Raw genomic sequence first — 22,257 nt, 5'->3', positions numbered from 1 at the left:
CATAGAGCGAAAGCCGTCGCATTAGTTGCTATCAGGAAGCAAAAATCTGTCAAATGTCTAAATGTAAAACCAGCGGTGCGATACCATGAAAAGTCTGCTTGTTTCGAGTAATCATCTTTACGAACAGGTCTGACAGACCACAACGTGAAGTTTCCTTAAATAATTAACCCCTTGAACTACACTGCAACAGCAGTACAGAAATCCTCCGTTACATCACTGAAAAGTGTGATCCGACGCTTCAGGGTTTATTGACGTAGTTAAATGTGAAGACCGCCCTCCCGATCCTTGGCTGTATAGACGACTCTACTCTTCCAAGATTACAGTCTATTCCGGAAGGTAGAAATGAGGTGGTTTGCGCAACGCAAAGTTAATAACGCATTTTCAGCGCAAGGATTTCGCTTTGAAGAACCGCACGTATCCTCTCACACGTCGAGTGCCACATCCAACGCTGCACTCCACGGTCGCATCGTTCACTCGACTTTCTCTGCACGGTGCGGTAGAAAGTCGGAACGTCGGCCAGACGGCGTAAACGGTCACCTTCACGTGAAGCCCGTTAAGTACGTCGTGCGCGCAGCGCTTGGGGCCATTCATATTCCGTTTCTCACATATCCGGCTCTCTCCTTTCCATGTGCCCAGATCGTCCCACGGTCGCCGGCGACGACTCGTGACATGACGGAGACACGCTACATTTCTCCACAAAGAAACAGCTGCCCTCCAGGCCGAATCTGGCTACCTTCGAAACGGCAAGAGTATGGGGACAAGAGTAGCACCTTGCGGCACGCCGCCCGAGAACTATGGGCACTGTAACGGGCGAGAGACTCGCGGACAGGAATCTCTACGACGCATGGACACCCGCGGGGTGCGAACCGTTGCTACAGCCACCAGTAGTCGGCACGCAGAAGAGGACACGGGTCCGAGAGTATATTCTTTTTCCGTGGAAGAAAAGCGGCGAGAAGTTTGGTGAAAGTCTCGCCTCGGTCACGCTTCGCGCAGCAGGCAAGCGGCATCGGCGCCCGTCACGCACGCCGGGAAAGAAAGCACGGCGGCGAGGGAAGAGAAAAGAGAGCCCGCGCGCTGCCGAGGTGGTGGCGTGAACCGACTTCTTCCTTCGCCCGGCCGAGGTCACGGTTCGCGGGTCTTCTCATAGCGTGACACGACGCTTGGGTGAAGAAGGCCGGCCGGGCGATTCCAGTGTCCGCCGCCGCCGCCTCCTTCCCTTAGCAGCGGTGGCTGATACGTATAGGATGCCGCCGCGATGGCCGGCGGCGACTACTTGTCTTCCGCCCGCAAAAGAACAACGTGACGACACCGTGCACCTGATTGCTCTTGGCTTCCGGTGTGTCTCGGGTTCACCCTTACAAGAGGTGACTTCTTCCCTTCGAGCATTTCCGTGTGCAACCAGTGACAAAAGCTTGCGTGAGAGGCCAGCTCGTTAGCGCTGTATGGTTTAACGGCTTTCTATGGTTGCATTCGAACTGGACTTCATTTTGTGCGTGCCCCAAACAATGGTAGTGTGCATGCCCGGAGCGTATTCATAGCGCAGTCCTGTTCTGCTCGAGGTGTGGCCAGGAAAGAGATTAGACAGACGTAACGAAGCATACGAAATACAGTTTCACGCGTGCCGAAGAATGGGAGTCGTAGGCCTGAGCTTCTGTATCGTGTATCAAGCTTGCACAGAGCACACGTGCGCTCTTGCCCAAGGGAACGAATGGGCGTGACCACTTTCGTTGCAGTATACGGTCAGCCCTCGGCGAAAGGTTATGTAGAGGAATACAAATGACCTACCACATTTCCCCTTTGCTTTCCATGGCTTTCTTGACTGCAGACCCTTTTTTTCTGCATTCTTTCAACGAGCCCCTCATTTCGCATTCTGATTCGCTATATGCATAGCGAGGGTCTCTGTTCTGCAGTCTTGGTGCCATATGTAGCTTAAGAGGGTCAACGCTGGTCGACCACTCCCAACATGTCGTAGACGCTCGAGTCACGGCCCGGAGGTTAAAAAGAAGGTCCCCTTTCACCCCGCATATTCGGAGTGACGCTGGCTACCATCCCAAGCACAAGAATCAACTAACTCAACATACATATCCATGAAAGTGGAGGGGAGAACCACCCCACCGGTAGCGTAGTGGTCATCGCACCAAACGCGTATTCTGGAGGTCCTGGGTTCGGATCTTCGGGTCATTGAAACAGATAAAGAATTTGGAAAGAGAGAAAGTGGAGAAAAAATGCCCGCCGGGTGGATCCGTACCCACGACCTCCAGAATACCGGTCTGGTGCGAGGACCACTACGCTACCGGCGGGGCCATTTTCCCCTCCACTTTCTGGGGTATTCATGTTAAGGTATTTTTGTTTCCTGGGCTTGGGGTGGTAGCCAGCGCAACTGGGACTACTCAGGGTGAAGGGGACCTTCCTTTTAACCCCCGGGCCGTGACTCGAGTGTCTACGACATGTCGAGAGTGGTCGACCAGCATTGAACCCTCTTATTAAGCACCCTATGACACCAAGACTGCCAGAACCGAGGCCCTCGCTATGCATGTAGCGAATCAGAATAGGAAATGAGGGGCTCGTTGAAATAAGACAGAAATAAGGGTTGGCAGTCAAGAAAACCTCGGAAAGCAAATGGGAGGATGTGGTAGGTCATTGAAACAGATATAGAATTTCGAAAGCAAGAAAGTGGGGAAAAAATGCCCGCCGGGTGGGATCCGAGCCCACGACCTCCAGAATACCGGTCTGGTGCGATGACCACTACGCTACCCGCGGGGCTATTTTCCCCTCCATTTTCTGGGGTATTTATGTTAGGGTTTTTTTGTTTCCTGCGCTTGGGGTGGTAGCCAGCGTGACAATATATATAGATATAGATATATATTTACCAGGACCTGAAGACCACGGTTTTAATGCGGGCAACATTACGGAGCGGGTGATAGCCCATAGGCGAAAACAGTAAGGTTGGATTTTCTGCTAGCGTTTGCCTCAACACAACTCCCCTTTAGCTGCTTGCTTGACACAAGCATGACGCACGGAAGACGTGCCTGTTAGGCTTAACAGCAAGCCCCTGCATGGTAAAGTGCCTACCTTGCTTCATCAACGAGTTTCTCCCTCCTGCACTGCGAAAAAAAGTCGCAGGAATTGACTGTGTGAAAGCTAACAGCGTTTCTAAATGGTCCGCTATTGCAGTATGACGAAAACGCAGAGCAAAGTAAGTGTGAGGCTGGGGAAAGCTTGACATGTAGACTTGCGTTCACGGTCAACATTTTGTGCTGTGAGGTGGTGCATTCCACCGCGGTGCGTTGCGGTGCGTTGCATTTTGTTGTACAGTTAAACCTGGATGTAACGAACCTATATGTACGAATTCGTGGATTAAACAAAGTTTTTCATTTCTCCATTTCCACCTCCATTAAAGCCCATGTGTTTGCGACCTCGATGCAACGAAAGAGTTGCGACGATTAACCTTGATGCAACGAATTCGCTACGCTGATGAATCGAGGTTTTCTTGCCCTTTTTCTAACAAATCGGCTGTCTAAAGCCACTAATTTAGCGAATTTCGCCCGCACCGCAATCACCCGTGCATTTCCATGTGGGAGTGCCGTATCGGTAAGGAGCTTGGCCTGCCTGTCGGTGCGTAGTCGCGCGTCTACACTGCTATCTGCGGTGCCAGTTCGTTGGTGATGAGTTCTGCTGCCAGAAAACGAAAAGTTTTGTCTTTTCAAGACAAGCTGGCCTCAAGACCCTCAAGAATTTTGAGTGCAGAAAAGAGCATCAAATTCACGAAAAGGCGCCCTTTCAGCATACGATTAGTTTTTTAAACGCGTCAAGGCACCGTAAAGCATCAAAATGCAAAAGTGATACTTAAGTTACGTTTGTGAATACTGTTGCAGCAGGCACGAGTCACGCAGTTTTCAAGTGTGAAATAAATCATTGAAGAGTGAGTTCAGCGTCACTGACGTTGAGCATTTTGATTTCGTTTCTGCTTCATCCACGCGAGCTTCAACTAGAAACCTCCATGTAACGAAAACCTGAATGTAACGAAAAAATGTACATGTTTGTCAAATTTCTTTTATCCAGGTTTAACCGTACTGTTTTGTGATGCGTTGCGTTGTGTGTGCGCGTGGCAAGCGCGTAGGCGCGTCTGGGCGCCTGCGTGCTGGTATTTTGGACGAACCTGCAGGGCACCGAGAAAGCCGATCTAACACCAGCTTTTCACGTGAGGTCGCTACACGGCCTTTTCAGGTAGCCGCCGCAATCCGGTCGGCACAAACCAATGACAGCCTCTCCGTCCACCCGGCGACGCGAGAATCGACCGGTCCCCGGGGCAAAGTGCAGATCCGGGTGGGTTCGGGGCGCCTGTCACTCTAGATGGTATCTGGAGGTGCCTGCCGAAACGGAGAGTGAGAGAAAACGCCGGTCACCGAATCGACCAAGGCGTCCGGGTGTTCGGCTCCACGCTAGACCGATCCGGAACAAAGGCGCTCCCTTTGTCAGCGCCGCGGGAGCAGTGGAACCTGGTCATCGTGTCGGCGGTTGCGTGCAACAAGAGCGAAGTTGTAAGTGCTGCAAACGGGCGTGGATTGGCGTTCGCCAGGCCGGCGGTACGAGTTCGTAACTTTTGATGCTTGCAAACGCAGCGTCTAGTACGGCGCAAAAAGGCCGACATATATAAATCTATCGCATTTTTCTTTTGTTTTGATACCTCCTGGGCCTGTACTTAAGTTGCTTCGCATCGTATGCGAAGGAAACACATTACACTGCAACGGCGCAGGAGGAAGTTGTCGGCTACCTGGCGATGTTTATGTTTGATCCCCCATATATGTTTTTCAGTTAATACACTGGGAAGGAGCAGAACGAGCTCCGTAATGCGGAAACGAACAAATCAATCGTCAGGGCGTCCGTTAAGCCCTTGATGAAGACAAGCCGCACACGAACATTCCAGCCCCAGAGCAATGACTGAGTGCACTTTATCCAAAACGTTGTCTTCTAGTTTTACGGAACGTTTGTACTAAACCACTCAGGAGGCAGTTTCTAATGTCGACCTCATATTTAAGTCTCTCTCTCCAGAATCATATTGCATGGCGCCTCAAAGCATAGCTCTCAGCTAACATATTCCACCACCTGACAGAATCCTCAGTATCAACAATATTCTCCGTTATGTCCATGTCGCAGTCTTCTTGCTGAGTTACAGAAAAGCCTCTGCCGAAGATCTCAATTCGCTCCGGTGGCAATGTTTCTTTTTTTTTTTTTTTTACTGCGATGGCTACTGTGGGAGTAGTTTCTGCGATTGCGCCGCATGCTGAAACCGAGGACTAGATGCAATAAGACTGGTCAAGACTGGTCAATAAGACTGGTCAAGAAGGAACGCGAATCTGTGCGCTAAGTGCTAAGATGACCGGCTTGTTTGTGTGCTGCCTTTCTGGCTTGATTGATTGATTGTTGGGTTTAACGCGCCGACGCAACGCAGGCGATGAGGCGTGCCGTAGTGGAGGGCTCCGGATTAATTTTGACCACCCGGGGTATCTTTAACGTGCGCCGAAATCTCGTATGCCTTTCTGGCTCGGACGTCAAGGGAAACTTCTGACGCCAAAAGTAGCAGAACTCAATGGTGGTACAGTTGAGCCACGATTCAACAAGAAGACCACGGGCACCCCCGGGAATAATTTTGTTGAAACCGGAACTTTGTATGATCGATACGTATTTGTATATATCGATACTTTGTATATATCGATACTTTGTATAATCGTTAAGTTTATGGTAACTGCGGGGAAAGCACTAACCTGTTCGTCAATTCGAGGATTTTGTTGGAACGCGAACTTTGTAAAAACGAGAAAGCAGTAGGCTTGTGAAAAACTGCCGGAAGAGCCCGAAGTTTTTCGTGAATTCAAGAAAATCGCAAAATCGGGTTTCATAAAATCGATGTTAACCCTTTCAGCCCTGAATTTTTTCTTTCTGCTGAAAAGATTTTTGCTATGTGTTTTCTTTAATATTTGTGCCCTATTAGTTTACAAACAAAAAATTGAGCTTGTGACGCGTGTAATTAGCGATCTACAGGCATGCCAATTAATTAGGTCATTAGGCAATTAAAATTTTAAAGTCGAGTAGAAAAACTTTTTTTGCTTGTTTTCCCAAATTTTGGAAAGAACTCAACCCACATACAAAAATTGAAGCTGGTAGTGCAAATATTTTTCGATTGACAGCCTTGTAATCTAACTATGACTTCAGTCCTTGGAGTCATCCTGACGTCAATCTGGTCTTCACTGCAATGCCTTCCTCTTTCATGTGTTCAGCAATAGCAAAAAACGAACAATAGTTATATCAATCGGAAGGGGCATCCTCAAAGAACTATTTCCCAGAAAACTATCTGTTTTCGTTTTGTTCTCAAATTGCTAGAAGACTTTTAGTTAATGTCCTAAATATAGGACACCAGGGCCGAAAGGGTTAAATTGCAGTCAGTGACATTTTTCTGAGCTGCTTTTTTACCCCTAGTTGAGATAAGGGTGAACATCGGAAAGCTCAGCGTTGAGGACGTTGCAAAACGAAAAGGACGATATTTTCACCTCAACCTCTCGAAAGTACACTCAAACTCAAAATAATTCCAATTGAGGATTGGGAGGCCAATGAGCGTAATACTCTAAAGTTTAAAACCTTACTCGAAACCCATTTTACAAGCGCACCGCCGTGATGTCTGTGTATTAATTGTGTAACCAGTTGCTTTTTTTTACGTTTTTATGACATTTTGAATTGTGCTATTAGTTGTATAACGAGTTTTGTTATTATTATTGCCCTGTAATTCCCATTCTTGAATTGTATCATACTTTATGTTCTTGCTCTGCAATTGCCTTTGTGTATGCTTGTCCGAACCCCCGCCCCCCCTTATGTAATATCCAGTCAGGGACCCTTAAGGGTAAATAAATAAATGATGATGATGAAGAAGATGAATTCTGTTAGGATTTATTGGTTTTGAAATACCGTATGTTAGGCGAAAAATATCTTGTTTGTCTAGAAAAATTAACTCAGACCGACGGCGGTCAGGCCGGTGGAGTGCTTACTCTCGACCCAGATTAAGCCATGGAGCAACAAGAGTAACTCAGCAGCCCTGTTGAGGTGGCCGCACCTGCAAAATCAGAGCCTTCTCTGTCGCTGCACAGAACTTCCGGCACTCTCTGGGACGCGGATTTATAGCCACGATGCAGGCCCAGCGAGATACGCCACTGCGCCAGTCACCGACTGACAGACGGCTCCGCCATGCCGACAGACAGAAGTGCGGAGGGGAACACGGTTCAATGATGCCGTTCTTTCGTTGGGCCGAATACGTGGACGCGCGCTGACGGGTTGCTTCTTATTCCTCGTTTCTTGCATACCGAGCTCTGCTGCCTCGTGCGGCGGCAATGATTGGTTTCGCGTTCGCGCCTGGAGATTGCCTCCCTGACTGCGGCTCGATTCGCTCGGCGTCTGCGTGACGATGCAAGGAAATGCGGCCGAGCTCAGAAGCAACCAACATATTTGGCGCCATGAACAAAAAAAAAGTTGTCTGCGAGGATTGATGCACTCCGAAACAGCCAACGGCTGCTGGTACCACATAAAAAAAAAATTCGGAGCCATTCCACTCCATGACGGTGGATGACCAGCGAAGAACGGACACAAGATTTAGGATTTAGGCGAAAGCTACGAGCAAATATTTTTCAGCTGGCACGCACCTTTTACTCTTTCACCTTATTTGGAACGAACGAGTGATTAGACGTTTTCGCTGCGCAAACGCATGAGGTGCTGGCTTGACCTTAGCTGAGCTTGAAGGTCATATTGATGGGAGACGGCGTTTTCTGGGTTTGTACTGGAGTAATACGATTCGCTTAACACTGTCCTAGCATCACGCGTGAACCCAAAATTTTTGTGACTTATAGAACTGACTGCAAACCCAGCTATTTCCACTGGGTCCCGTATCTACAAAATCGTTTGTGCAATTGTGCTCCGTACAACCTACAAAAAAAAAACAGTACTAGAGTGATAATGTCACTGACACAACCAATATGTGGTTGTTTCGCGCCTCCGAAACTAGCTCTCCGAAATCAACGCTGTCGATATTGTTTAGCTTTTGATTGAATCGTAGCTGGGGCAAGCAAAGCTGTGAACGGTAATGAACGTCACAGGTCAGCCAGCGTGGGAGTGTCCGCAATATCGATTGCTTGTTGGCCACCGCCTTTCTTGGCACCAGTCCAAGACAGAATGCGGCGCCAGACCGGATACTGGCGAAATGTGAACCATTCGTTCGTTTGTTCTTTTGTTTGTTTGTTTGTTCAATCAATCAATCAATCAATCAATCAATCAATCAATCAATCAATCAATCAATCAATCAATCAATCAATCAATCAATCAATCAATCAATCAATCAATCAATTAATCAATTAATGGATTAATGAATGAATGAATGAATGAATGAATGAATGAATGAATGAATGAATCAATCAATCAATCAATCAATCAATCAATCAATCAATCAATCAATCAATCAATCAATCAGTCATACGCGGTAACAGTTTCTTAAAAGGTGCTTCCTGCAGGTATCGACACCAAAATGTTTTCCATACAGACATTACACCTCGAACGCACGACAGCTTTCCAGCCCATCTATATCAAAAAATTTCCGCCGGTGTTTTTTACTTTGTATCATGCGGAAAAAAATTATGCAGAACAACGCGACTTACCCAATCTATGCTTGGCACAATTGTAGAAGTTGGCGTCCAGGCTAATGCCTTGGGTATCCTGAAACACGAATGAAAGAACGGTTCGGGTTAGTCTACTTTCAAGTTACACTAATCTGCGCAATGACATAAAACCAGATTAGATTTTATTTCAGCCCTCTGTTACATTTGTCCTGGCCTTCTTGGCAAAAAAAAAAAAAAAGGGAAGCTGCCCAACCGGCCGAAGATGACCGCAACAAGTTTCGCACACAGCAGCACACGCCGGAACGTTGATTTGCTTATAAAATTTTCAGGACGCTGCAACACATTGCAAAATTAAATAGAAACCGGCACTTAGAAAACATGGACTTGGATGCCACTAAAAATAGACGCTGTAATGCAATATGACGAGTGATGTATTTTTTACACACACACATGCACTAATAGTAAGCAGCTTTCCATGTTAAAAATTACAAACTTGTTCTCCACTCTAGCTAAAAAGACGAAGAGACCACAAACGCAGACCCCGGCATCAGTTTTAGTGGTTATCTAAATAAAAATAACCAAGATACACGACCTAGTTACAAATTACCTGACGATTTGCTTGAAACATGTATTTTTAGTCTGTGTATTGTTTGTTTTTACAATGTGACACCACTCCTGTAATAATCCCATCACGGGATTGACAGTATCCTGAAATAAATAAATATAGCGTCAATCATCAGTTTTTGCTCTGTTACAAAATAATTTGCCTCGTGTCAGAACATTGGTAGCTTTCAGGTCACCTTTTAGATTTCGACAGTAAGAAAAAAAAATAAGATTAAATTTTTCAACACTAATGACTTATTTCTCAAATTAATACCAGCTAGCTTAAAGAAGTCTCCCGAACGGCATATAACGTTCAGAATTAATGACATTCCGGGAACCACGCCAGTGGAGTGCGGGTGGTTTATTGACAGAAAAAGCCGGATACAGAAAGAAAGCAAAGGAAAAAGCAGGACAATAACAGAACTACGAAAAGAAACAAAATAAAAAAGAAAAACAAAAAAAGGAACGATTCAAAAGAAAAAAATGAGGAAATAGGGGTGCGGTGGGCGTATTTCGTTCACATCACCTCCCGATTTTTTTTTGTGTGTCCCTTTACTGTTTTCGCCAGACGCAATGACAACTGGCTGATGTTCTTGTAGAGAGCGTAATTCTGAACGCGTGTAAACATCGTACATTTCATTCGACAAAAAATAATGGCTGGTACTCTTTCTTTGATGCCAGACAGAGTCAACTGGTTCGTTAATACTCTCCTTCCGGCCCTGTACACCAGAGCCTCAAGCAACAAACGAAAGAACTACTACGCATGACTATGCGCAAACTTCACGCCCGTGTATGACACCTTATAGAGAAAGGTGTCATACTGATGAACGCAGAAAGCCTGTCTGCGCTCCCCACGTCCTCCAGCGGCACCGACTGCTCTAACTTTTCAACCACGGGTGTCAGCAAAACACCCTCAGAAGGGTTTTTTTTTCACGAGTCAACCTAGTGGAGTTATTCCTAAGACGGTGTTCTTTAAATTTCGACACCCGACCTTTCTCAAATTCTTTGCACGTTGAATTTTTTTCTCATCTCTCCGTCCTATTTTTTCAAGTTATTTCACACACTTCATCCCTGACCTTGTTGTCGTTTTCGTTTGTGTTGCTATTTACATTTTCAGAGCGCAGGAGGGATGAATAAAAACAACGGCAGGAAGCATAAGGCCCCAGCTGCACTGAATTCCAAATAGCTTTCCCTATGCCCGCTTCTTCCCTGCTACGTTGTTCTCGGGGCGTGAATTACTTCTCGCCCTGCGAACGCAGCGCTGCCTCGAGCTCGTTTGTTGCATTCAAGTCGTTCTTTATTTCACCGCCTCCCCGAGTCTAAGACAAGACTGAGTCAAGCACACGAAAGCGAGCTCTCAAAAAAAGTATACGCCCTCTCTGCAGCGTAAACATTTTCTCCTGCCTCCTGCCAGTCCGGTTCTTTCATATCATATCTCGTACCGCGGGAACGGGCGCACATTTTTCCCTTTCTAGAGCGGTTCTTCCTCACCGCGAGAGGAGTATCTCGCGATTACGTGAAGCAAACAACGTTAAATATCGCCTCGACAGCAACGTATACGGTGCGGGCCCATTTCAGCTGTCAACGCCAGGAGCCACAGTCAACGCCTCTTAGATAGGACTAAATGCCTGAGCGGTAGTTTTGTTGCTCTTGTTTTTTCCCTCGAAACAAGGCAGGTCAGTTTAGTTCCGTTTCCCCTCACAAGGTTAGACTTCAGAAACCGCCAAAAGCTTATCTTCGGTTTGACGGAGTTAATGCAACGTGGAGGCTTTTTATCCTAAGGTGTTGCAACAATACGGCTTGCTCAGCTTTGGTTTGATTTGTGGTTGCTGCGGGCGGACAACGGGAAAGAGTGAAAGAAGAGAAATAAAGCAAGGAATCAAGCGACGAGGGGAAAAAGGGGGTGGGGGCAAAGAATAGCGATGGACGAAGCATAATAGTACCTGGGGAACACACGTAGTATGAAGATACAAGCAAACGAAAACGAAGCGAACGCCCACCCACGTGACGGTTGGTGGAAATGGTTTCTCTCGGAAACATGAAAAAGAAATTTTAAAGAGGACAAGAGACAAGTTAGACTAGCAGCAAGGAGCAAAAAAAAGGGTGGGAGGGGGGAGAGGAGAAATGGCAAGCGCGTGGCCGGACGGACATCCTGTTTTCGCCAACCGAGATGACCAGCCGACCCCGAAATAGAATTTCTGCGATTCGAGCACAGGATGAAATGAAAACAGACTGGAAAGGAAATAAAAATACAATTGGGAGAAAAAGCTTCTAAGCTTCTGACTGCGTCTCCGGTTTTCAAAAAAAACTGGATTCGGACGTTCCGGTACATATATACCGAATAAAAAATGGGGAGAGATTCACGCGGTCCTTGCAAAACACACACCAAAGTCGTGTGTATATATATATATATATATATATATATATATATATATATATATATATATATATATATATATATATATATATATATATATATATATATATATATATATATATATATATAGACACAAATAAGGGTAGGCAGTCAAGAAAGCCAAGGAAAGCAAGCGGGAAAATGTGGTAGGTCAGACATATTTTTTGAAAGAAAGAAAGTGGAGAAAAAATGTCCGCCGGCCGCCGGGTGGGATCTTGGGTTCGGATTCACTATTCCCGCGCCCCACCGAGATGCACCTAAAATATTTTGGCTTTGCGCTGCGCAGCAATTACTTTTTATTCCCAGCAAGCAATTCTCGTCCACTTATATAGCATTTACTTAATTCTAACCGCGTTGCTACCGTGGCATAATACGTTCACTTACGTTCATTTGCCTCCACTCTATAAAACGCTCGGTGGGATGTTTAATTGCCCGTTTAGAAACCCCAAAGTTCCTTCGGAATGAATTGATTACCCAATTAGTTACGACCTCGAGTGAAAAAGTTCAGGGAAACTGGTTGTGCAGCGGAAAGGCGATAATTATGACCGATGCGTCCCGCGAGATCCATTATACCTCGGCTACACGGGCGTTTCAAAGGCCTTACGGAAGCCTTCGAACCAAATGTCTATCAAGTGGCACATAAACTGCCTACTAGGCGCACTTGTAAGTCAGCGTTCAACTGTCATTTGAAATTAGCCCCGTAGGACAAACACTATAGTTACACAAAAGTTTTTACGTAACCCACCCGGGTTGCCGAACGATCGAACACGGATTTCTCGAAGCAACGACGTACCGCCAGGCGTAGGACGCATTTCGCAATGTACGACTACATCAACTACATTTCCGTCAAGCAGGCCCAGTATTCAATCACTGCTGCCAGTACCGCGTCCCTCTCAAAGACTACGGCAACCTGGTCATTGCCGCACGATTCAGGCTCGGGGCATGGCAAAAAATCCCTCACAGACCGATCCTTCCTCAATTTCGTCTCACGGCCGAGTAATTTAGCAATCGGTCACTCCGATTATGAACGATGCGCCCATCGTCCCATCACCTCCGGCTTACCGTTAAAGAAAAAAATAGCCGAGACCAACGGTATGACCTCAACTTACGAAAGCTGATCGCTCTCGCGTACCCTTCACAGGGACGACCGTCTTCGCAAACCGCAGTGGGAGACGAACGAAGCTCCCTTCGTGGTCCCGGCAAAAGACGGAAGCGCCGCAGCGGATACTCATCAGCGCGATGAAGGAGTGTCTCGTGATTGGCGACACTCACGCGATTACCGAGTTTACCCCGCTATTCCTCGCGCCCCAGAGGCACGCACGAACCTCGTGAGACGTTTCCCAAGGGGTGCTTTCCCACTCGGCGTCGGAGAAGGAGCTTCCTGGCCCGGAGGCACGTAGGACTCTTGCACGCACGCCAGCGACGTAGTACGGCGCGCAAATTGAAAGTCCTGAAATGAGTCCCGGTATTGTGCAAGGGCACGGATTGTCCCGGCTTGTAAGCACCGAGGAGAGTAGCGCGTGACGAACGGTGCCCTATAAACCTCGAGTGGACGCTTCATTGTTTCACCGTGCTCTACGCTAAGTGGGTTTCCTGCGTTCGCCTCTCTCTGCGCGCTAAGCTCTCGTGTACTCGTACTCAGCCTATGAACTTTCGCGGTCGTCGGCTCGATGGCAATGCGTCACGCGAGCCCGAATCACGACGCTTGGAAGATGCTGCGCAAGGTCGCGGTAGCGGAAACAACATTGACCTTGAAACTCGTTTCTTTGGCGTAAACGTGTTTGTAGTATCGCTGGGTGACAGGTAGTTGCGGGTTGAGACATTTCGTGGTCATTCGATACGTACCGTACAGACAATAGGCGCTTGCAAAAGGATGCGGCGTATATAGGTGTGGGAAAATGCTCCTCGTGCGCGATGATGGAGTCAATTCTGCTATTATGCAAAGTTCCCGTAGAATGTAAAATACGACACCCTTCAGCTTCCGACATGCGATGGTTGATAACTGCTTCTGCTTAATCAAATGCCAAATAAAAATAAACAACTAGAGTATGTACAGCTAATTCGTTTGAAAGAACGAGATGTTTGATTCGCGTAAGAACAATGTGTATTTCCATGCCTTCTGTAAGCAGATGCGCATCTACGGTTCGATTACTTAGTGTGTGTAAACACAGCAAGTTTTCTATTGGACGACACCACAGCGAATCAGTATGCATCAGATAACGTCGACAAAAACAACGTGCCATAGGCACAGCCATTCTTGCGTGGTAGTCAAAATCTTACGCAAACTTAGTCCGTCACACCTTCACAGCAAGCAACCGTCAGCTTGCTGCGCTATCTCCGCAAGACTTGTTTTCGTTAGATACTTAGTGGCGCGGTTCGACACCTTGCATGCACCGTGGACTCCTTGTGGTCTACGAAGAAGGACGTAGTAAGTCTCCAGCGGAGGATGAGAAAGATGCTGACGCGTCACAGGTTTGAATTCTCGCGCGCTTCAAATTTTCAACACTGAGCACCTGCTTTCTGTGTGCCTTATGTGAGTTTGGCTTTCTGCACGGCTTTAGCTTCACGCAAGAAAACCAACATGAAAGTAACTAAGAGTGCTCCGAAAGGCGTCTAGGCTATGCGGCGAAACAAAAACTTCATGAGGATTGCATCCGTTGTTGAAGGGACCGCAAATGGCACGGTCTGAGGTTATTTATGCGTTAAAACAATGCATTTGTGGACTCCGCAAAATTTCTTTGTGCGCTGATTCGGTTCCGCGCATCATGTTAAAAAAGCCGCCGCTCTATAACGTAGCATATGATCGACGCTAAGCAGACCTCGTTTCGAGCCTAAACAGAAAACCGAACGAAGCTCGGTTCTCGTCAATGCGACAAAAATAAAGGAAAGTGAATGCAGTGTAAAAATTGCTGAATGCGGCTCTGATATACGCTCCATTATAAATCGCACTGCAACCGCCTTGCATCACACATCGAAGCACACACGTGAAAAAAAGAAAATGGACGCCATCCCGCCCTGCGAAAGCGGATGTCCAGCGCATTTGTTGTAAACCGCTACACATGCTGCTGGGGGAAGGTATGAAATGTTCCTCGTTGTCTAGGGGGTGGCTTGTCGCTTGCACTCGGCTTCTATGGCGGCAGATGCTGGGTCCTGACGCATGTGTTCGGCGTCTTGAGCGAGAACCGCTGGGTCCTGCTTGGGCTTTTGGTTTACAACACAAAGTTTTCGGACCAACAAGATGATAACAGCTTCGCTGTAAAAGCACTGAGTTTGAATCCATAAAGCACCGCCCAAACTTTGTTATCGTAACGCGAGCTAAAGCCCCTCTGAAAGCAGCGCTACGTTAAACCCGAGCGTGACAGCAATGCGATAGTGCTACAAGCGAAATCTACAGCGCCACACCCGGAATTCCGCGAACACCCATCTGCCCTTAAAATCTAGCGCACGGATTAGGCTAACGCTAAAACATCGCAACCGACTTCGCCAACTAGTGCAGTGCCCTTTCCGTCTCGCGCGCGCGACTGATCCGCGGGCAAAAAGCCAGGCAGGCGTAACGACGACAGGGACCTCCCCGGAGAGGTCCCCCTCGAACGCTCGACGAAGTGTTAACGCTGCTGGCGCTGAGAGCGACAACAAAGGGATTCATTACTGCTGCAGTGAAGCCGCATTCGAATGTCGCATTGTGTACCTTGCAATTTCCCCCCCTCCCCTTTTCTTTCAGACGGCGACGAGGGGTTCGTCGGCCGCGGAAAGCAAACAAAGCCGACTACGAGAGGGAACGTGCGATTGTTTCGGTAAGAGCGTGCTTCTAATGCGATAAACTCGCGGCCGACCGAACACCCGTTTCGCCGGATTTTCTTTCAGTTCCTTTTTATTTTTATTTTTTTTGCACCCCGATCCTGAGTAGCTTGCCCGTGTCGGTTTAAGTTGCCCTTTTTCTCGCGCGCTAAGTTGGGGCAGACGAGTTCGCGGCGTTCGATAGCGAAGACAAGCAGGTTTTAATGATACAACGGCAAAATGTAATCCGCAATCAGCGTTGGCGTCGCCCACGCGTTCTTTATCATCATCATCGTCGTCATCACCTTCTTCTAATTCTTCTTCTTCTGCATCACCATCATCATCATCATCATCATCATCATCGTCGTCGTCGTCATCGTAGTCGTCGTCGTCCCCAGAACCACCTTCCCCGTAGACCTTTCATGCTTCTTCTTCTTCTTCTTCTTCTTCTTCTTCTTCTTCTTCTTCTTCTTCTTCTTCTTCATCATCATCATCATCATCATCATCATCGTCCCCCACTACCACCACCACCACCAGCCCCTTGTTGTCTGCTGCAGACGAACCACCTTCCCCGTAGAGCTTTCAAGCTTCTCCTATAGACATTTTCATTCTTTAAACACTAGACTGCGCTACGCTTGCGCAGTTAGACAATCCACCTGTCGAGTACGCCAATTCAATCGACGCGTGCTCAGCCTACTGTAAGAATGGCTACACACAGCACGAATAAAGGGAAGCATGCATCCATGATTTCTGACCGAATTCACTGGTCTCCCCTGTACCCGTCCCCGTTCTTGGCGTTCCACAACTTGTCATCTCGTGTATTGGTGTCTGTTCTGTTAATTGTCTGATCTGTATGCTCTCTCTCTCTCTCTTCGGTATCACGAATTCATTGATGTTTGAGACATGATTTGTCCTACGCGCTTGCTTTACAGCACATATCTCCTTTATTGAAGCTTTATGGGATAATTCTTGAAGAACACAAAAGGAATACGCAGCTGAGACAACTCTACAATCCTACACGAGAACGCTTAAATTGGAGACCACTTATGAGAAAAATGTTTCCCTTAGTACTAATGAAGCGAACAAATTATTTATGCCCGGGGAAACTCATGCAAAATCTCTGCCGGTACGAAGCTCAAAACGATTGACTAATCTGTAGTGTTCTCCGAAAGCGCAGTGTGTAGCTCACGTGAGCAGATAAAAAACAAAAGTTCGAATAATACTACCACTAAAGCACCTTGATGATCTCTACCGATTATCAAGACTGCTTTTTTTTTTAAGTCTCGCTTATTGGTACTTAGCCTGTGGCGAAGCATCACGTGGTCTTTTATTCACTCGATCGAAGAATTCCGCTACCGTCACTTTCCTCTTTCACCGGAAATCGTCGTATGAATGTAAAAAGTAATACATTGTAGCGACGTGCACATTGTGGCGGTGAACACAAAGTTGTCCCCTCGTGTACCCTCCCCTCCCCACCTCTGTCACGGACCGTATAGACACGCCTTCTACCTTGAAGGTGCGCTCTGGTGCAGGCATCATTAGTTCGCAAAGCCTGCTTCACTGAGTGCCCAATGTATTAGTTACACTCCAACCTACGTTCCCACCATCTTCCCATTGTCGTTCCCGTCTCTCCAACTTGCTCGTATATCTTCTACACACTGCCGGAAGAGCTCGGAACTTCGAACGAAGAAAGTGCTCCTCCGTCAGTCCAGCCAACTTATTTACCGGACCCGCAATACACATCCCCGCGAAACGAAAACTTCTAAGACTTCGTCGAGATTTTCTCCGGCGTTTGACCGTACGAGACGCGGTCACGCCTCCGGTGGTCGCCGGCCTCAAGCCAAAACCGACGCGAACGAGTGCTCTCAAAACATTCGGATTCGCGCTTGCTTGCTCAAGAGTGATTTATGCCGGCCCTATCAGGGAAAACGCTCGGTTGCTGCAAAAGGACGAGTGGGTCCGCGCCACACCTCCGAGGTACAAGCAGAGCCTGCTCGCAGTGTTATCACCCTCAAGACCACCCTACTCACGCGAGTGGGCGAGTTTGGCAACAACAAAAAAATAGCCAGAATTCTGGAGTATCGCGCACCTGCGCAGTTATGCGGTGGTGGTGAGGTGACGTGTAAGGTGGGAAGCTTTCTTAATGGGGAGGTGTTGTTGGTGTAAGCACGGGTTATGCGGGCCATGTCGGTCATATGCGCGAGCCACCGCACAGCGGCGCCCGTATAATTGATCAACTTGCAGGGCCATCACGTAGCCCTCATCGCCGCCAGCCGACGCGCTCGAAGGAGTCGGGCGTCGTGTGTGCGTGCAGCGAAAACGCACGCGTCAGGCGTCTCGGGTTTACGGCCGTTTCCCCCTCAACGCGGGAGAAACGCGAGCACAGAACGGAGTGGAACTCGGCGGTTTCCCATGTCCGTGAAAGCCTATCTAGTCGGCTGCGGTAAAAGTGGAGAAAGAAATTTTCGTGGACACGGACCCTTCGTTATGCTTGACACGAACGAATATTTTAACCATTTTTTTAATGATCTCATTAGTAACGGGACTGCATCCGAAATGCCGTGACACTGAAATATCGTAGCATATATTGTAACGTGGCGGCAGGACACAGATGAGACGAACGATGGGATGGGGTGAAGCGATCTATTTACAGAATGAGCATGGCGGCCATAAGATAGCTCGCGCAAGGATACAGCCGCTTCGTCGTCTTCGTCGTCTCCTGCCTGACCCACACAGTATGGGACACTGCCCGCCCATATGTGTCCAGTGACAATATACACATATTACTGTGCCGATAAAAAAGACAGTTCAGTTTTCATAAAACGTTAAAACGTAAGCATACCGGAGTCTGTACCAGAAATATCAAAGAAATCCTTTTTTATGCCGGTTCTTTGTAGGAACAGTTAGTACAAAGCCATTCTATTCTCTATCAATATTATACGAAAACTGTTAGCCATGCATTTTAATGTGTGTGCAAAAGGGACAACGTTCAATTTTTTGCTATCTCGGTATTGATATCGCTAAAACAAGTGAGCGAGAGACAGAGACAGAGAAAAAAAAGAAGAAAAAGAGAAAGTTTTAGTGCAAAGTCAGGATAGCTTATCTTCAAGTGGAAACATATTACAGCAACTATAATCCATAAACCAGTACGATTCCTTAAATATGACTACTCGCTTGGCAACCAAACGCTATCCTTTACGGTTTCCTTGCACATTATCCCCCTCAGCATCATCAATCTAAGGCCTAAAACCATGACTAAAACCGTTCGTCGACGCTTCGTGACCATGGCGTCATAGCGATCAACGCATACATGGTATTCACTGAAAAGTTTAGCTGTCAATTTCTTCCCTTGGCAACACTGGATTTGGCCATGGACATGGCGCAGCTTGTGTTCTTGTGCCCGCACGTCACAGAAAAAAGAAACAACGGCGCGCGTCGTCTGCTCCGTTTCAACCCGATTCTCAATGGTGGTGTCGGCAGGGATGTTATTACTCGCACTCACATTGGACTCGAGGCATTACTTTGCATTCGGTGTGGTAGAGTTTGCAACGTCCAACACACGTCATGTGCTTAGCACGGACAAGTACCGCCATCCCACGGAGCCCAACGTAATCAGTGACGGCGCGCTCACATGATTGCCGGCATGCGTGCCTCGCCAGTGAATACAACCTATACGATCCCTCAACGTACTTACTACTCATTACTTCGGCTCGCCCCTTCAAGTTGCGCTGACGTCTCACTTATCCAAAGTGGAATCCATGCATCTCCGCTCCAGACTACAGATAACAATAGCAGCTTTCGCGTGGAGGTCGGCATCGGGCAACGAGTTAAATGCAGCGAGCCGTCGACGACGAAAGCAGCGCTTGCACGCACGCATCTCGCATGCGTGACACTAGTAAAAACGCCGGTCGTCTAGCCTTCGCGTTGAACGACGCCGGAACACTGCGCGCTCCTTCGGCGCCCGCCACGCCGGGCCATACATTACGCCCATATCGCACACTGGCCTGTCGCCGTGTAACGGGTCTTACACGCCGCTTTGACCCGTGCGTGCCCGGTCTTCTGTACCGCTGCTGCTGCTGCTGCTGCTGCTGCAAAGAGACTCGGCCGATACAATCTCACCCTGCGGTCTCACGCTCGGTGCTAAAGTAGTCCGCGCCCGAGGCTTCTTTGTTTCCTTTTTTTCTTTTTTTGGTTCCGCGCCTTCTTGGGCGTTTATTTCTCTCGTCACGACTCGGCCGTCGCGATAAGGGGAGGCGGTGCCCAATAATAACGCGGCTGAAATACGGCGCTCTTTAGTGTTAACACGGTGCAATATTTCTTCGACCCCCAGTACACCCTCCAGGCTGGTCTTAAAGGCTTACTCGAACAGAGATACAAGCGCTGCGTCTGTTCACCCAGGACTGCTATTTTATATGCGGTCCGTTCGAGAAATTGTTAACGAGAAAGGCGAGCAATGGCGAATAGCGTAGTTTCGCCCACAGAGGGAGTTTTTAGTGCGAAAGCGCATCATCATCATCATTATCAGCAGCAGAAGAAGAGGAATCGTCGTCATCATCATCATCCTTCGAGAAATTGATAACGACGGAGACAAGCAATGATGATTATGATTACTTTATTTTATACAAAACTGAGTGAAAGGAGGAAGGGAAAGTGGGAGCCTTCCTGAATTCCTCCCCCTCAAATGGCGGCCCGCAGATTAGAGAATGCTTTTGCCTGCAGCTGACACCAGACGATCAATGCCGGAGAGTGTGTATTCGCCCAGAGAGAAACTTCTAGTGCGAAATAACATCATCATGATCATTTTCATCATAATAATCATCATTATCATCCCTACTAACCTGCTAAATTGTACTTCGCTCTTCCCTCTGTGAATCCTCTTCTGGGCTAGTTAAAAAATGCTGTCGGAGTCGGTAAATGGTTCTTCTCTATGATCAAAGTATTGCACTCAATGTCCTAGCCTGTGCGCAGCGACACCCTGCATCATATGTGTAGAATAAATACAGGAAGTGAATAGGGATGGCCATGTGAAATGTCTAAAAAAGAACGAGCGACAAGTGGGGCAGTCGGTAGGGGTTCTTGAACACGTCGAAGTAGTGCAAACTCGACATGGCCACAAGAAGAAGGAACTAGACAGACAACAGCGCTGAGAAGGATTCGTCGCACCATAACCGTATGACCGCACACATGAGACATGCCCACATACATAAAGGATTGGCCGAAAAGGGCGTATCCGATATATGTGAGGATATTTTGCGTTAGTTAGGCACATGCCCATAGACGCAAAGTGGATGCATGTCCAAGATTAAATGACATCGCAACTGAAAGCATTTAATTAAACACCGGTTAAAGACCAGCTCTAAGAATGATTAGATTGGTAGAAGAAAATGCCTTCTGTCATTCCTTCTTTCTTTCTTCTAATCTGACATCATCACGGTAATGTTCTTTTTTTACTACTGGCAAGTATGGGAGATTAACGCGTGTAGAGTCCTCTTAGCCTTTCAACATAAGCCAATGCGCTACGTTCAACGTTGTGAGAACGACAGTCCTTTTTCTGTATTTTCGAGGCACGTAGTAGACACCTTTCCCGGTGCTCTGATGATGATGATGATTTCTATTGGTTTCCCCTTTGTATCGGGGTGATGCCATATCATCTTACCAAAAAGGACTAATATACATATGTTTTACACTTTTGGTTCAATACTAGCGCTGCTTAGGGCAGGCACAAAAAGCTTATTAGGCACAAAATACTTTTTTTTTTCTGTTACAGGTGGTAACTGTCCTAGGCAATATTCCCCTCTCTGCTTTTCGTCCACCAGCATTCTAATCTTCTTTTCGTCCCCTCGACAGCCTTGAAGGTAACTTCCTCTGTGATACCCTTAAATCCTAGGGCTTCTGAAAGCCCAATATTCCCTTCATGTAGATTTGGATGGATACCCTCACATTCTAACACGATGTGCCGCATAGTTTCTGTTTCTTTTCCGCAGACCACGCATACCCCATCATTTTGTGAATACTTCCCCACAAAACTCTTAGTTCGCAGGCAACCTGCTCTAGCCTCAAAAAGCAAAGCACTGCCCTGGGAATTATCGTAGAAATTTTCCTTTCTGATGTTCATCTTCTCAGCCCTGTACATCTCTAACGACGTTTTAGCTTCCATTTTTTCCCTCCATTTATTCGTTTCAATCTGCCTTGCCTCTTTTTTGGTTACCTTGGCTGTTTTGGATTCCCCACTGTTCTTTCCGTATTTCATCGTTAGCCTTCTAGTCTTTCTTAACCACTGCGTGTCCACGCTTTTCAAGTATAGGTACCCTAGGTACCCACTCTCTCTCTCTCTCTCTCTCTCTCTCTCTCTCTCTCTCTCTCTCTCTCTCTCTCTCTCTCTCTCTCTCTCTCTCTCTCTCTCTCTCTCTCTCTCTCTCTCTCTCTCTCTCTCTCTCTCTCTCTCTCTCTCTCATGTTGAGCAGTGTCAGCTCACCGTATTATGTTAGCCTAACATGATAACTCAGAGTGTACTGTTGTTCCGCACCCACTAACTGTGCGCCGGTTCCCAGCTGCCTTCAGGGACGAAGACCTCTAGTTCCCGCTTCATCAGTATTGCTTCAGCGACGCAACGTCCTGCCTCACAAGCGTCCCACACACGGCGCACTCGGAAAGGGTTGGAGCGAGAGACCCGGAGGCGCTCTTGTACCGACCGTTCTTGAAGGCAAGACCTTCACACCACGCAGAGCACCGTGAGAGGCCTGAAGTGTTCTCAGGCAGGTTCAACCACCACCCGGTCAACTTCCAGTTGCTTAGCTTAGCCTACAGCCC

General features: G+C 47.5%; 1 protein-coding gene across 2 annotated transcripts in view; it reads right to left on the bottom strand.

Moving 5' to 3' along the window:
- Window positions 1-22,257, bottom strand: part of LOC144163203 (uncharacterized) — a 251,910-nt gene that overhangs the window by 195,030 nt on the left and 34,623 nt on the right. For both annotated transcript variants that reach the window (XM_077694039.1, XM_077694040.1), the window contains exon 2: window positions 8,691-8,748. In XM_077694039.1, the coding sequence (XP_077550165.1) occupies window positions 8,691-8,748 (58 nt within the window). The remainder of the gene's footprint in view (window positions 1-8,690; window positions 8,749-22,257) is intronic.

Source organism: Haemaphysalis longicornis, unplaced genomic scaffold, assembly GCF_048455015.1.
Source record: "Haemaphysalis longicornis isolate Haplotype H1 unplaced genomic scaffold, Haemaphysalis longicornis Haplotype H1 scaffold_12, whole genome shotgun sequence".
In the NCBI taxonomy this organism is placed as follows: domain Eukaryota; kingdom Metazoa; phylum Arthropoda; class Arachnida; order Ixodida; family Ixodidae; genus Haemaphysalis; species Haemaphysalis longicornis.
Note: the sequence above shows the minus strand (reverse complement) of the source record. Positions and strands in the feature narration are given on the sequence as shown.